Source organism: Babylonia areolata, chromosome 9, assembly GCF_041734735.1.
Source record: "Babylonia areolata isolate BAREFJ2019XMU chromosome 9, ASM4173473v1, whole genome shotgun sequence".
Classification (NCBI taxonomy): Eukaryota; Metazoa; Mollusca; class Gastropoda; order Neogastropoda; family Buccinidae; genus Babylonia; species Babylonia areolata.
The window spans coordinates 12,864,051-12,879,050 of NC_134884.1; the positions used below are offsets into that span (position 1 = coordinate 12,864,051).

The following is a 15,000-nucleotide window of genomic DNA, read 5'->3' on the forward strand; positions in this document are numbered from 1 at the left end:
AAGAATAAATCTCCATTTTATATCACGTTCAGTTATATGTACATGAAAATGTGCATTGTTGAAGTCGAACATCATTGGCATCAGACGTGTATACATTACAGATAATCCGGAACAGACTGGAAAAAAGCATGGTAAAAGACAACATTCATTAAAAGATATTACCTGAAAGACAACATTCATTAAAAGATATTACCTGAAAGACAACATTCACCTGAAAGACAACATTCATTAAAAGATATTACCTGAAAGACAACACTCAATGACCAGATGCAGCCACGACAAAGAGGCCGCAGCGTTCCCACAAACAACACAAAGAACAGCAAAGAACAGCAAAGACCTCTGCGACCTGTCTTGTGCCGTTTCAGCAGTTCGTTCTTGTTGGTTTTAACAGTTGTTGTTTTTTCAAGTATATCACAAGTGCAATCATATTCGATAGGAATACACGGAGAAGTATTAGATTAATTAAGAAACAGCAGTAGCTATCAAATTTAGCGTTAACAGGTGGATATATATCTGTATATTTTTGCTCAAACGTTTCAAAAGAACTGACTAAAGTAATTAAAAAGAAAGTAAAACCATACCATTCAACTACAAATTTTGTGTACACGTTGGGAAAAAGCGAATATAAAGGATACAAGCTCTTTTATGATTCCACATCCAGCAGATTAGCATTCTGTTTACTTTCTCGGTGCCAGAGATATCCCGTCTCTTCCTGGGGTGGGGCATGGAGAAAGACATGGTGAGACAATTGAATACATGTCTACAGAGACAGAGAGAGAGTATGCAACAGAGACAGACAGAAAGAGAGAGACTGAGACACAGACAGAAATAGGTTAATTGATAGTAACTAATACAGATTACACAGCTAAGCGTTGTCTTAGTGCGTGTGGAAGCTGTCATTCGTACAGATACAGTGACTTTACTTTCCACTTTGACAACAGAAATATAAAAAACTTTACAAATTTCGTTGTACAAGAAACGCATAACATGTGCAGGTAACGTACTAAGAGGATACACAGTAATAATTGGTTAAGGCTGTACACACTGGAATTTTTAGAATTTTGATTAATGATGTAATCATCTTTGATTAATGTACAGGATATAAGGACAAAAGAGTATTAACAACGAACGTACAGATAAGAAATAAATTAAAGTAATGACCAACACAGTTCATCGTTTGTTTCGACTATTCATTAAGTCTGTGTGAAACAATTTTTTTGACCAAACGATTTTTAAAAGAATGTGGACAAAACGATAAAGAAGATTCTAGGCCCTGTTATGGTTAAACACACACAGACACAGACAGACAGACACAGACAGACAGACAGACACACACACACACACACACACACGCACGCACGCACACACACACAACCATAAAAAAACAACCACCAAAAAAACCGTTAAGTTACAAAATGTCGATTGCTTGCGGTTGGGGCGTATTTGAAAATGAAAGCTCTTCGTACCAAACATTGCTGGGTAATTCAAACAGTGAGAACAGAACGTGAGACAGCAAAGCCACAGATCAGAACATTTCCATACTGGCTTCCAAATCACGTGTTTTACTGACGTCTACAGGAAATACAGCGGTACAAGTACCAACGCTAGTGGTGCCCTGTGTGTAGTCATGAAAGGATAAAAATGCTTCTCTGCTGCAGTGTGGTATTTGTATTTGTATTTTCTTTTTATCACAACAGATTTCTCTGTGTGAAATTCGGGCTGCTCTCCCCAGGGAGAGCGCGTCGCTACACTACAGCGCCACCTTTTTTTTTTTTTCCTGCGTGCAGTTGTTTTATTTGTTTTTCCTATCGAAGTGAATTTTTCTACAGAATTTTGCCAGGAACATCCCTTTTGTTGCCGTGGGTTCTTTTACGTGCGCTAGGTGCATGCTGCACACGGGACCTCGGTTTATCGTCTCATCCGAATGACTAGCGTCCAGACTCAACTAGACTCAAGGTCTAGTGGAGGGGGAGATATATCGGCGGCTGAAGCGTGATTCGAACCAGCGCGCTCAAATTCTCTCGCTTCCTAGGCGGACGCGTTACCTCTAGGCCATCACTCCACACGCTCTAACACTGTGGTGCGTTCTGTCCTGTCTGGGGTCCGGTGTGGACACGTCTCCCGACTGGGCCATTTGGATTAACCCCGTCATTCCTCTGAAGGTACAGGCAGACATTGTTCACATATGAGCAGACTTGTCATTTGTTGCGTTGTGTTGCGTTGTGTTGTGTTGCGTTGCGTTGCGTTGCGTTGCGTTACATTTTGTCTCTACAGATGTATCTGTGTGAAATTGGGGCTGCTCTCCCAGGTGTAGCACATCAGTACAGTGCACTGCCACTTTTTTTTCTGTCTGCAAGTTTTGTTGTTGTTATTTTCCCAATCAAAGTGGATTTCTCCAGGAACAACCCTCTAGTTGTCTTGGGTTCTTTTAAGTGCGCAAAGTGCATACCACACACAGGACCCCATTTTATCGTCTCATCCTAACGACATTTAATGTTGCGAAACAGTGCTTCTCATATATTCCCTACCGCCGGCAAGAGCTGAATCCGTTGTGCACTGCACAAGGATAATCAAACCATATTCTTTCATTTTATGTAGGTATAGCCAGTGGACAATGATCCCCTAACCCACCCACCCCCCACCCCCATACCTGCCCTCTTACAGTTCTCAATCCGTCTGATTTGTCTGGCGGTGTGCGAGAAAGCATTGACGACAGGCAGGCACGGGGAGGCAGACATGCTAATATAGCTTTAAAACAAGAACAACTGAGAAATATTTGAACATTAATCGATACCTTTTTGATCCCAGTCCTTTGAAGAGGTGGGTAGTTTCACCGTGTAAGTGGCTTTTTTTCTTATTGGCATATCTGCCACAAATTCACATTGACTCTTGTCTAGTGATATCTTTCTTCCATGTTGTTCTTTTTCTTTTTTCTTCTTTATTTCTTTAATCTCAGAAGCGTTGCATTCGTGTTGAATTTTGCTTTAGGTTGGTTTTTGATTGTTTTTGTTTTGGTGGGGTGGGAGGAGAGGGGGGCGCGCGCGTGTGTGTGTGTGTGGGGGTGGGGGGGGGGTAGGGGGCAGGGCGGGATTGGTATACCCCTGCCCTGTACCTTTTAAACCTTTTCTTTCTTTCTGTTTTGGTATTCTCTTTATGCCCCGTCCAGCACATATTTTAAGTTTGATTTTGAAAACTTAGATAAAAAAGAAAGATGAAATAAATGGAGCAGTGGCCCAGCAGCGGTGCTGCCCTCCAGGAAGCCACTGTCCACGGGTTCAAGTCTCCTACACGGACCGGGGTGTTCAACTCCCCATTCCATCACTAGGAGTCTCAGTCCTGTTTATTCCATTCAGACGGAAAGTTCGCGGCGTGCTCAGTTCGTGAAGGCAACGTTCGCAAAGTCAGCCTGTATCAACGACAGCCGGACACACACACACACACACACACACACACACACACACACACACACATACACACACTCACTCACACACACACACACACACACACACACACACACACACACACAGGTGGTCCCATGTGCAGAAGCTTGCACCCAAAGCATGTAAAAGATTCCTCGGCAACAAAGGGCTTCTCCCTGGCAACATTCTGTACAAAACTCCACTTTGATAGAGAAACAAACACACTTCAGGCAGAATTCTAAACAGGTGGCGCAGCACTGTGACACTGCCCTCCCCGGGGAGAGAGCCCCAATTTCACACAGAGAAATCTGTTGTGACGAAAACTAATACAATACAAAAAAAGGCAAATACACTATGGTACAAAATTAAAGTGTAAAAGTAAAAGTAATGGTAAAAGATATGGGGAGAGCATAACAGTGAAAAATGAACATTCATAAGGTATAGATCATAAACACATCCCATAAAATGTATACCCTGCTTTAAAAAAATGTACAAAATATACAGTCTCTTTCTATCACCATTGCATGGTAAAATGCACACCATGTGGACCAAACACTGCAAAATTCAGTAAAATACCCATTCCTTTATAACATTAACACAAACACTTATGAACGTACACCACAGATAACATATGTTGAAATAAGCAGAGTGGTGATAATATAATCAATATCAAACAAGCGATAAGTTTGCATCATTCTTTGAATTGCATATTCCCCAAAAGAGAGGGGTTGAAAAAAGGGGAAAAAAAAAGAAGACTGACAATTGTTGATACACATGTTTTTATCTACTGGAACAGTGTAATACAAACCAATTCCATACTGGAACCATATAAATACAAATGCCCACACTGTCACTTCAAACCCCAAGCTTTATCACCCGTATTGCTCCGTCGGCCGATAACAACGTCATCCCCAAAGCCAAAGCCACGCCAAAGACCAGAAATCAGAGACCAACACATCAGTCTGGCAAATACTGCACTGACATATACTGGCAAGTGATATGAGGAAGTTGGTGAACTGCAGATTGGTGAAAGTTAAAGAGACTGAAAGAAAGTGCCATCAAATGATATCTGGTCGGTGACTAATGTGTATTGGTTTACTTTTGAACCAAATGCATTTGGTTTTAATTGTTGATGAATCAGATATTTTCATAGACATGTTTCATATTGCAAAAACCGAATCTGATTTGCGATTGTTTAAACCTCGTCTCTGACAAGTCTTATGCACGTGCATGATGCAACTCAATATATTGTCTGTGTAAAATATGTGAACACCAATAAAATGGTAGTTCTAATGATTTCCAAAAAATATATAACCACCAATAAAATGGTCGTTCTAATGATTTCCTAACCCTGAAAACGTGTGGTTGCTCTGGTCTAACAATCGGATGTTGAGGGAAAAACTGATCAGATGTATCGTTTCACCTGACTGATTCTCTGACTATTGGTGTTGAGGGAAACAATGATTAGATGTATCGTTTCACCTGACTGATTCTCTGACTATTGATCTTGAGGGAAACAATGATTAGATGTATCGTTTCACCTAACTGATTCTCTGACTATTTTCTTCTCTTTCCACGCGACTTCAGCTTTAGGAAATCAAAACCCAGCTTCAACAAAACACCAGCCAATACACTCATCACTTCAGCAAGTTAAAACAGACGCTTTTTAGAGGAAATGGGTACGGGTCTAAAAATCCCGAGCTTCTACAAACTCCATCCCATGATGCCCGCATCCACATCAAAATCAGATCCCCCAAAAAGCAACAGTGAAAAATCTGACATGGTCCGTGTCACTGGAGCCCTGACTCCACACAGAGAACCTCCCCCCTCTCACCCTTTGTTCTCGGCACGCAGCGCGTAGTAACGGGTGCCCTCGCTGACCTCCTTGGCCTCCAGCACGGAGTCGTACATGTAGCAGACCACCCCAAAGACCGACCTGGCGTTGAAGGCGAAGGCCAGGCAGCCCTGCACCCTCATGCACAGCCGGGAGCAGACACGGCGGTCAGAGGCAGAGACCTTGCCCAGCAGGTGGCGGTCCCCCTCAGGCACTCTGGGCAGCCGTCCCCGGGCCACCATGCTGTAGTAGGCCTCCGCCTTCCCGCTGTCCTGCCACTGGTGGCGCTGCATGACGGTCCTCCAGGCGAGGGATCGGGTCAGGCAGTGCAGGCCCAGCACGTCGCAGTTGACGGCCTTGATCTGCTCGTCCAGCGGCACGGGGTCTGTGGGCGCCACGTAGTCCGTCACACACAGCCTGTCCTGCCCGTCCACCTCCTGCCTCTGCACCGCCACTGTTCAGTGCCAACATGGGGGGTGGCGTTATCTCTTGTCATTGGTATCATCGTTATCTTCATCATCACTGTACTACTAAGAGCACTCAGACATGTTATCGTTATTCTGAAGTACCTTGGACCATCGGTCAGATATTGCGTGAATGAGCAATATCGCCGTCTACATTTATCATTATGTTGTCACCTACAATACTTACGACCCCCATTCAAAAAGAAAAAAAAAAGAAGAAACAACAACAAAAAACAACAACAACAAAAAACAAAAACACCACCACATGAAACACATGACCACCACCAACGAAACGCTTTTGTACATAAATGTTTTGTTTTGTTTTTTTGTAGATCCAACTTTGGATACTTTATAACAAGGTATCATGGCCTTAACAATCATTTGAAAATACCAAAGAGTGACAGTGAAATATTAAGTGACCATTGGGAATAAGAATAGGAGAAAGAGGACAAAATCATCATCATCATCACCATCATCATCATCATCATTCCTCTTCTTCTTTTTCTTCTTATAACAACTATATACTACCACCACAAGCACCACCATCACCGTCACATCATGACAGCTGTTGTCACCGTTACCTTGAGGCTGGATGTTCCAGGACTCGGGCAGGCAGTTGGCCGGGAGGTTCCTGACGTCATCACGGGTCAGGACGGCGTCGAAGACCTGCAGGCAGGAGTAGCGGCCCCTGAAGCCCTGGTCGTCGTCCCCCTGGCCCCGCCCCACCCTCAGGACGCCCGTGGTGGGCAGACGGATCCCGTTGGGGAAGTCGTCATCCAGGTCCTCCACCAGCTCTCCGTTGTGGTAGATCTGGTGGTGGTGTCAACAGGTGGCCCGTGTTTGTCAGGATGTGGTTGGTGAGTGGTGTGTGTGTGTATGTGCGCGCGCGCGCGCGCGTGTCTGTGTGTGTGCGTGCGTGCGTGTGTGTGTGTGTGTGACAGACAGACAGACAGAGACAGAGACAGAGAGAGATAGATCACAGTTTCCGAGCCAGCCATTCTTATCTTCACGCCATAAAATGCATGATTTGACTTAGCATGTGAAGGGTGTAAGGAAGAGGTCTGTCAACCAGTTTCGCTGTTTTGTTAAATACTATGAATTAACCGTGTCTCTGCTTTCGAAGTTCGCGCCGATGGTTCATTTGACGTACCAATTTTCTTCACAGCTAGCAGTAATCTGCACGTCACGACACGACAGGTGTGTGTGTGTGTGTGTGTGTGTGTGTGTGTGTGTGTGTGTGTGTGTGTGTGTGTGTGGTGTGTGTGTGTGTGGTGTGTGTGTGACCCCTCTATTAATCGGTCTGTGTGAAGGTCTGCGTTTTTTTTTTCATCCGACTCTCTTTCTCTCCCTTTATCTCTCTGATTCTCTATCACTGTGTATGCGTGTGTTTGTGCGTGCGCTTGTGTGTGTGTGTGTGTGTGTGTGTGTGTGTGTGTGTGTGTGTGTGTGTGTGTGTGTGTGTGTGTGCTTGGGCGCGCGCGTTTCTCCACAATCATTTTCTCTTCCATGAAATGCCACAGGCGTTTTGCTTGCTTCGTCACTTCCTGGCTGAGTTCAGAATGAGACGGGCCGCTCGGTCCGTGTTTGCCACACGAGCCGGGTACACACGGATGTCGGGGCTGGTGGAAATAGAATCGAACCCTGCATGCACGGCACCTGTCTATCGTGCAGTAGGTCACGGAACGCACTTCCCTCCCTTCCTTCCTTCCTACGTGTCACAGAGGGGGAGGGGGGGGGGAGAATGGGGGGTGGGGGTTGGGGGGTGGTGGTGCTGTTATTGCTTCTTGCAAAACAAACTCTGGGTGGCGATGTTGCAAAGGTGTTGGTGATGGGGAGTTTGTGGCTGTGAGACAAGAAGTGGAGGGATTAGATTTAATTTTTGTTGTGGGAAGTCAAGGAAGACGAGAAATAAAATGATTGAGCTTCGTGTTTTCTTTTCGGGGGCAGCAAAGGAAAAGTAGAGCTTAAGGTGGAGCTTATAGGCACAAAGGAATGATACTGATAATAATGATAATGATAGTAATACTAATAGAGCGTTTGTCTTCTACATGAACCTTCTTATGGGTGGCGCGAACCATTTCAGCTGTGAGATGGCCACCTGGAAATAATGTGCTTGCTGGTACTTTGCAGTTCTGTTTTTTTAATATTTTTTTTATATTATTATTGTAGACCATGAAACGTTTAACCGCGCGTGTGCGTGATATGGAACAGCGCGATTATTTTATGTGTCATATGTGTATATATATATATATATCTTTCTCACTGTCTCCCCGTCTGTCTACGTCTCTCTCCTTCCCTCCCTCTTCCAGCCCCTGTCAGACTCTCAAGATGAGATGCTGCGAGGTGACGGGAAAACAGGCTAAGATGAGAAGTGCGTGCTGTCCGCGGCCCTAATGGGAATCACCCACCAGCCGTTTTCCATGTGGACCTGGCCATCTAGCAAATGCACCATTTGACGATGGTAACTGCCGTGATTATTGAAACTGGAGAAGGGGGTAGGAGAGTGGTGGTTAGTGGAGGGTGTGAGGATTATGGGGTGGGGAAGGGTGTGAGGGTTATGGGGTGGGGAAGGGTGAACTGGGTGTGTATAACGATTTGGGTCCCAGTCTCGGATTTATCAGAATAGAATGGCGCTTTCTACGGTTGCCTTTCCGAAGTGGTACTCTGAAGTCGTATTGTAGCGGTACTCAGAAATCGTATTGTAGTGGTACTCTGAAGTCGTACTGTAGTGGTACTCTGAAGTCGTATTGTAGCGGTACTCTGAAATCGTATTGTAGCGGTACTCAGAAATCGTATTGTAGCGGTATTCTGAAGTCGTATTGTAGCGGTACTCAGAAATCGTATTGTAGTGGTACTCTGAAGTCGTATTGTAGCGGTACTCTGAAGTCGTATTGTAGTGGTACTCTGAAGTCGTATTGTAGCGGTACTATGAAGTCGTATTGTAGCGGTACTCTGAAGTCATCAGTATTGTAGTGGTACTCTGAAGTCATCAGTATTGTAGCGGTACTCTGAAGTCGTATTGTAGCGGTACTCTGAAGTCGTATTGTAGCGGTACTCTGAAGTCGTATTGTAGCGGTACTCTGAAGTCGTATTGTAGCGGTACTCTGAAGTCAGTATTGTAGCGGTACTCTGAAGTCGTATTGTAGCGGTACTCTGAAGTCGTATTGTAGCGGTACTCTGAAGTCGTATTGTAGCGGTACTCTGAAGTCGTATTGTAGCGGTACTCTGAAGTCGTATTGTAGTGGTACTCTGAAGTCGTATTGTAGCGGTACTCTGAAGAGTGGTACTCTGAAGTCGTATTGTAGTGGTACTCTGAAGTCGTATTGTAGCGGTACTCTGAAGTCGTATTGTAGTGGTACTCTGAAGTCGTATTGTAGCGGTACTCTGAAGTCGTATTGTAGTGGTACTCTGAAGTCGTATTGTAGTGGTACTCTGAAGAGTGGTACTCTGAAGTCGCATTGTAGTGGTACTCTGAAGTCGTATTGTAGCGATACTCTGAAGTCGTATTGTAGTGGTACTCTGAAGTCGTATTGTAGCGGTACTCTGAAGTCGTATTGTAGTGGTACTCTGAAGAGTGGTACTCTGAAGTCGCATTGTAGTGGTACTCTGAAGTCGTATTGTAGCGATACTCTGAAGTCGTATTGTAGTGGTACTCTGAAGTCGTATTGTAGTGGTACTCTGAAGAGTGGTACTCTGAAGTCGCATTGTAGTGGTACTCTGAAGTCATATTGTAGTGGTACTCTGAAGTCATCAGTATTGTAGTGGTACTCTGAAGAGTGGTACTCTGAAGTCATATTGTAGTGGTACTCTGAAGTCATCAGTATTGTAGTGGTACTCTGAAGAGTGGTACTCTGAAGTCATATTGTAGTGGTACTCTGAAGTCATCAGTATTGTAGCGGTACTCTGAAGAGTGGTACTCTGAAGTCGTATTGTAGTGGTACTCTGAAGTCGTATTGTAGCGGTACTCTGAAGTCGTATTGTAGTGGTACTCTGAAGTCGTATTGTAGCGGTACTCTGAAGAGTGGTACTCTGAAGTCATATTGTAGTGGTACTCTGAAGTCGTATTGTAGTGGTACTCTGAAGAGTGGTACTCTGAAGTCGCATTGTAGTGGTACTCTGAAGTCGTATTGTAGCGATACTCTGAAGTCGTATTGTAGTGGTACTCTGAAGTCGTATTGTAGTGGTACTCTGAAGAGTGGTACTCTGAAGTCGCATTGTAGTGGTACTCTGAAGTCATATTGTAGTGGTACTCTGAAGTCATCAGTATTGTAGTGGTACTCTGAAGAGTGGTACTCTGAAGTCATATTGTAGTGGTACTCTGAAGTCATCAGTATTGTAGTGGTACTCTGAAGAGTGGTACTCTGAAGTCATATTGTAGTGGTACTCTGAAGTCATCAGTATTGTAGTGGTACTCTGAAGTCGCATTGTAGTGGTACTCTGAAGTCGCATTGTAGTGGTACTCTGAAGTCATATTGTAGTGGTACTCTGAAGTCATATTGTAGTGGTACTCTGAAGAGTGGTACTCTGAAGTCGTATTGTAGTGGTACTCTGAAGTCATATTGAAGTGGTACTCTGAAGTCACATTGAAGTGGTACTCTGAAGTCATATTGTAGCGGTACTCTGAAGAGTGGTACTCTGAAGTCGCATTGTAGTGGTACTCTGAAGTCATATTGTAGTGGTACTCTGAAGTCATCAGTATTGTAGTGGTACTCTGAAGAGTGGTACTCTGAAGTCATATTGTAGTGGTACTCTGAAGTCATCAGTATTGTAGTGGTACTCTGAGAGTGTACTCTGAAGTCATATTGTAGTGGTACTCTGAAGTCATCAGTATTGTAGTGGTACTCTGAAGTCGCATTGTAGTGGTACTCTGAAGTCGCATTGTAGTGGTACTCTGAAGTCATATTGTAGTGGTACTCTGAAGTCATATTGTAGTGGTACTCTGAAGAGTGGTACTCTGAAGTCGTATTGTAGTGGTACTCTGAAGTCATATTGAAGTGGTACTCTGAAGTCACATTGAAGTGGTACTCTGAAGTCATATTGTAGCGGTACTCTGAAGAGTGGTACTCTGAAGTCGTATTGAAGTGGTACTCTGAAGTCATATTGTGGTGGTGTGTCCATCGAGATCGATGATGACCATCGTTGTCATCCAGATGGGGGGATGGGGGAGGGTGGTGGTGGGGTGGGGGGAAGGATGCTCAAGAGTCTATCTGTGAGTGCGCAGATGGCTGAATAGTCCAATCTGCGCACGAAATGTTCGCTGACAGTTGGGGCAGACAAAGACAGGCATATCATTGTCAGGGAGCTTGTTTGCCCGTGACTTTCTGGCCTGCCTCTTCTGAACAGCTGCAGCAGTCCTGTTGGCCTCGCACAACTTGGCGCCTTTGTGCACAGCAGCGCGCCATTTGTTACGGTCCACTGCAGATTCCTCCCAGGAGTCAGGGTTGATATCAAACGCTTTCAGAGAGACTTTCAGAGTATCTCTGAAGCGCTTCTTCTGACCTCCGTGTGATCTCTTCCCTTGTTGCAGCTCGCCATAGAAGAGCCTTTTGGGCAGCCGATGGTCTGGCATGCGCGCCACGTGTCCAGCCCAGCGAAGCTGGGACTGCATCAGGATGGTGAAGATGCTGGGAAGGGTGGCTTTTGCGAGCACCTCTGTGTCTGGGGTCCTGTCTTGCCACTTGATGTTCAGTAGCTTCCTGAGGCATGTTGTGTGGAAGTGGTTCAGCTTCTTGGCATGTCGTTGGTACACTGTCCAAGTTTCGCAGCCGTACAGTAGTGTGGGGAGAACTACTGCTCTGTAGACCTTTAGCTTGGTCTCAAGACTAATGCCTCTTCTGTTCCAGACATTTGCACTGAGTCTACCAAAAGTTGCACTTGCTCTTGCAATCCTGACATTCACTTCATCGTCGATGGTCGCATTTCGTGACAGTGTGCTGCCAAGGTATGTGAACCGCTCCACCGCACTGAGTCTCTGACCGTTGACTGTGATGTTGGGCTCAACGTAGGGTTTCCCTGGGGCTGGCTGATGGAGAACTTCAGTTTTCCTCGTGCTGATGGTAAGGCCGAAGTTCCTGCTGGCAGTGGCAAACTTGTCGACGCTGAGTTGCATGTCAGCTTCAGATCCAGCGTTGAGGGCACAGTCATCAGCAAACAAAAAGTCTCTGATGATGTCTGTCATGACCTTCGTTTTTGCTTGAAGCCTTCTGAGGTTAAACAGCTTGCCATCTGTTCGGTACTTTAGGCCGATTCCAACATCGCCATCTCTGAAGGCATCAGTAAGCATTGCAGAGAACATGAGGCTGAACAGCGATGGAGCCAGGACGCAGCCTTGCTTGACACCATTTGTGACAGCAAAAGGAGCAGATGTTTCGCCATTGTCCTGGACTCGAGCCTGCATGCCTTCATGGAATTGGCTGACCAAGGAAATAAATTTCCGAGGGCATCCGTACTTGGCCATGATCTTCCACAGTCCCTCTCTACTGACGGTGTCAAAGGCCTTAGTGAGGTCGACATAGGTGGAGAACAGATCAGCATTTTGCTCCTGACATTTCTCTTGCAGCTGCCTTGCAGCAAACACCATGTCGGTGGTTCCGCGCTCTTTCCGGAATCCACATTGGCTCTCAGGCAAATGACCTTGGTCAAGGTGTGCTGTGAGGCGGTTTAGTAGGATCCTGGCAAGTATCTTGCCTGCGATGGAGAGCAAGGAAATGCCCCGATGGTTATCACAGGCTTGCCGGTTCCCCTTTCGCTTGTACAAGTGAATGATAGATGCATCTTTGAAATCCTGGGGGATCGTCTCTTCTTTCCACATGAGTGAGTACAGCTGATGAAGCTTCTCAGTCAGCACAGTGCCTCCATCCTTGTAGACCTCTGCTGGTATGGAGTCTGAGCCAGGTGCTTTGCCACTGGATAGCAGACGGATTGCTTTCTGGGTCTCAAGAAGTGTTGGCGGATCGTCCAGTGCTTCGTTGGTGGGGACTTGTGGGAGACGGTCTATGGCTTCATCGTTTATGGAGGAAGGGTGATTTAAGACACTGTTGAAGTGCTCAGCCCATCGTTCGAGAATGTTCTCCTTCTCGGTGATCAAGGTATTCCCATCTGCACTGAGGAGGGGGGATGATCCTGAGGATGTGGGGCCGTAGACTTCTTTTAAGGCATCATAGAACCTCTTCATATCGTGCCTGTCAGCATATCCCTGGATCTCATCAGCTTTGTCACTCAGCCACTTATCCTGCATCTGGCGTAACTTTTGCTGAACAGTCCTGCGGATGGCATTGTACGCATCCTTTTTTGATGTGGACTTTGGGTTGCTCAGGTGGGCTTGATGCAGACGGCGTTTCTCATCCAGAAGCTGCTTGATTTCATCACAGTTTTCATCAAACCAGTCTTTGTGCTTTCTGATCATGGGTCCCAGGGTCTCTGAAGCTGTACTATAGATCAGCTCACGCAGGGTCCTCCAGTCAGACTCCACATTCTGGTTGTTCAGAGAGGCGGATTCCAGACGATCTTCCAGCAGCTCCACAAAGGACTGTTTGATGGTGATGTTTTTCAGCTTAGTGATGTTGAGCCGTTTTGGAGCCTTCTGGCCTTGGGGGCGTCTCTTGGGCTGGATTCGAATATTCAGCTTCGAGACTACAAGGCGATGGTCTGTCCAACACTCGGCGCCGCACATGGTCTTTGTTACACGTACATCTTGCCTATCCCTTTTCCTGACGATGACATAATCGATGAGATGCCAATGCTTTGAGCGAGGGTGCATCCATGACGTCCTGTTACGGGTAGGGAGGCAGAAAACTGTGTTGGTTATCAGCAGTTCGTGCTCTGCACATGTCTGAAGCAAAAGCAATCCATTTGGGTTGCAGTGGCCCACACCGTGCTTTCCAATCACTCCATCCCAGGAGATGTAGTCAGAGCCAACTCTAGCATTGAAGTCCCCAAGAATGATGAGCTTGTCTGCTTTAGGGATGGCAGCAATGACAGAGTGAAGGTCCTCGTAGAACTTCGCCTTCACTTCATCCGGGTTGGTCATGGTTGGGGCGTAGGCACTGACAATGGTGAGGTGCTTCTGGCCAGATGCCAGTGGGAGTTTCATGGTCATAAGCCTATCGTTGACTCCCTTTGGGATTCCAGCTAGCTTGCTGACAAGTGCTGTTTTTACTGCAAAACCAACACCAGCCTCACGTCGCTCTTCGCTTCCTCGTCCACTCCAGAAGAAGGTGTAACCAGATCCCCGTTCACAGAGCTCGCCTTCGCCTGCAAGCCGAGTCTCACTCAAGGCTGCGATGTCGATATTGTATCTGGCGAGTTCGGATGCAACTAGTGCTGTTCTCCTTTGGGGTCTGTCCGCGTTATCTCTGTCCAGGAGAGTCCTTATGTTCCAAGCACCAATGGTGAGAGGAACGATCCTTGCTTTTTTCTTTTCTTTCTCTTTGTTTCGACCGCTGATGTAGGGTCCCCGCCAGCCGCGGTATGCTGGCCAGGGTGATATGGAGCAGGCAATTTTTAGGGCACCTTTTCTAGCCCCTTCCTCATGCCAGGGAGGTGAGCAGTGCATTCCTAAAGAGGGCTGCTCAGATGCTCAGACGGCTGCCGAGCTCCATCGCTGCTCCTGTCGACGAAGAACGACCCTATGGCCTGAGCCGCCTGCGTGCAGGTCTGCGGCTGCGACTGCCAGTGTACCCACACCTGTCGTTTCGTCGCTCGCCTGTCGCCACAAGACTTGGGGGTGATGAAATGATGAAGGATGAAAGGTCATTTTGGATGACTGATGACTTGCGCGATGAGTTTGTTTAAAGTGAAGAGGAGTTGCGCAACGTCGACCTCACTCTCTCGTCCGGGTCCACCAATTTCCAGTGGCAAGACTAAGTCGAGACGACTGGAGGATGAGCACGGATGCAGTGGATGACCAAGATATCCTTTCGGTGTCTCATCTTGCTCTCTGCACTCCACAGTGCGTTGCTGTAACCGCCTTCCTCTCCGTTGAACCGATAGGTTTCTTCCGCAGATTCTGCCGGATCCAGACTTCGCATGCATGGGTAGACACACCCCGGGGGCCAACTGCGTGTGGCATGCACACAGCACGGTGGAGCTAGATGGCCGTCGGTGGCTCTCCTGAGCCGACGCCCTTTTATGGATCTCCATAAGGGTGTCTAGCCACCCGCCTCACCAGTCCCAGAAGGGAGTGGTGGGAGTGCCGGTTTAGTCGTCGGCAACCCGACCCTGAACAGGTTGTACTGGATTACAGGTTACCAGTAGCAGATCTAATGACCTGACCTAACTTTAA

The 15,000-nt window shown here is 46.5% G+C and overlaps 1 protein-coding gene across 1 annotated transcript in view; it reads right to left on the minus strand.

Annotated features, from left to right (window-relative positions):
• Positions 1–2,047: 2,047 nt before the first annotated feature.
• Positions 2,048–15,000, minus strand: part of LOC143285952 (uncharacterized) — a 20,340-nt gene continuing 7,387 nt past the window's right edge. Inside the window, exons 4-6 of the mRNA XM_076593402.1 lie at positions 6,299–6,527; positions 5,254–5,707; positions 2,048–2,156 (exon numbers count right to left, since the gene is read on the minus strand). Coding sequence (XP_076449517.1) covers positions 2,048–2,156; positions 5,254–5,707; positions 6,299–6,527 — 792 coding nt within the window. The remainder of the gene's footprint in view (positions 2,157–5,253; positions 5,708–6,298; positions 6,528–15,000) is intronic.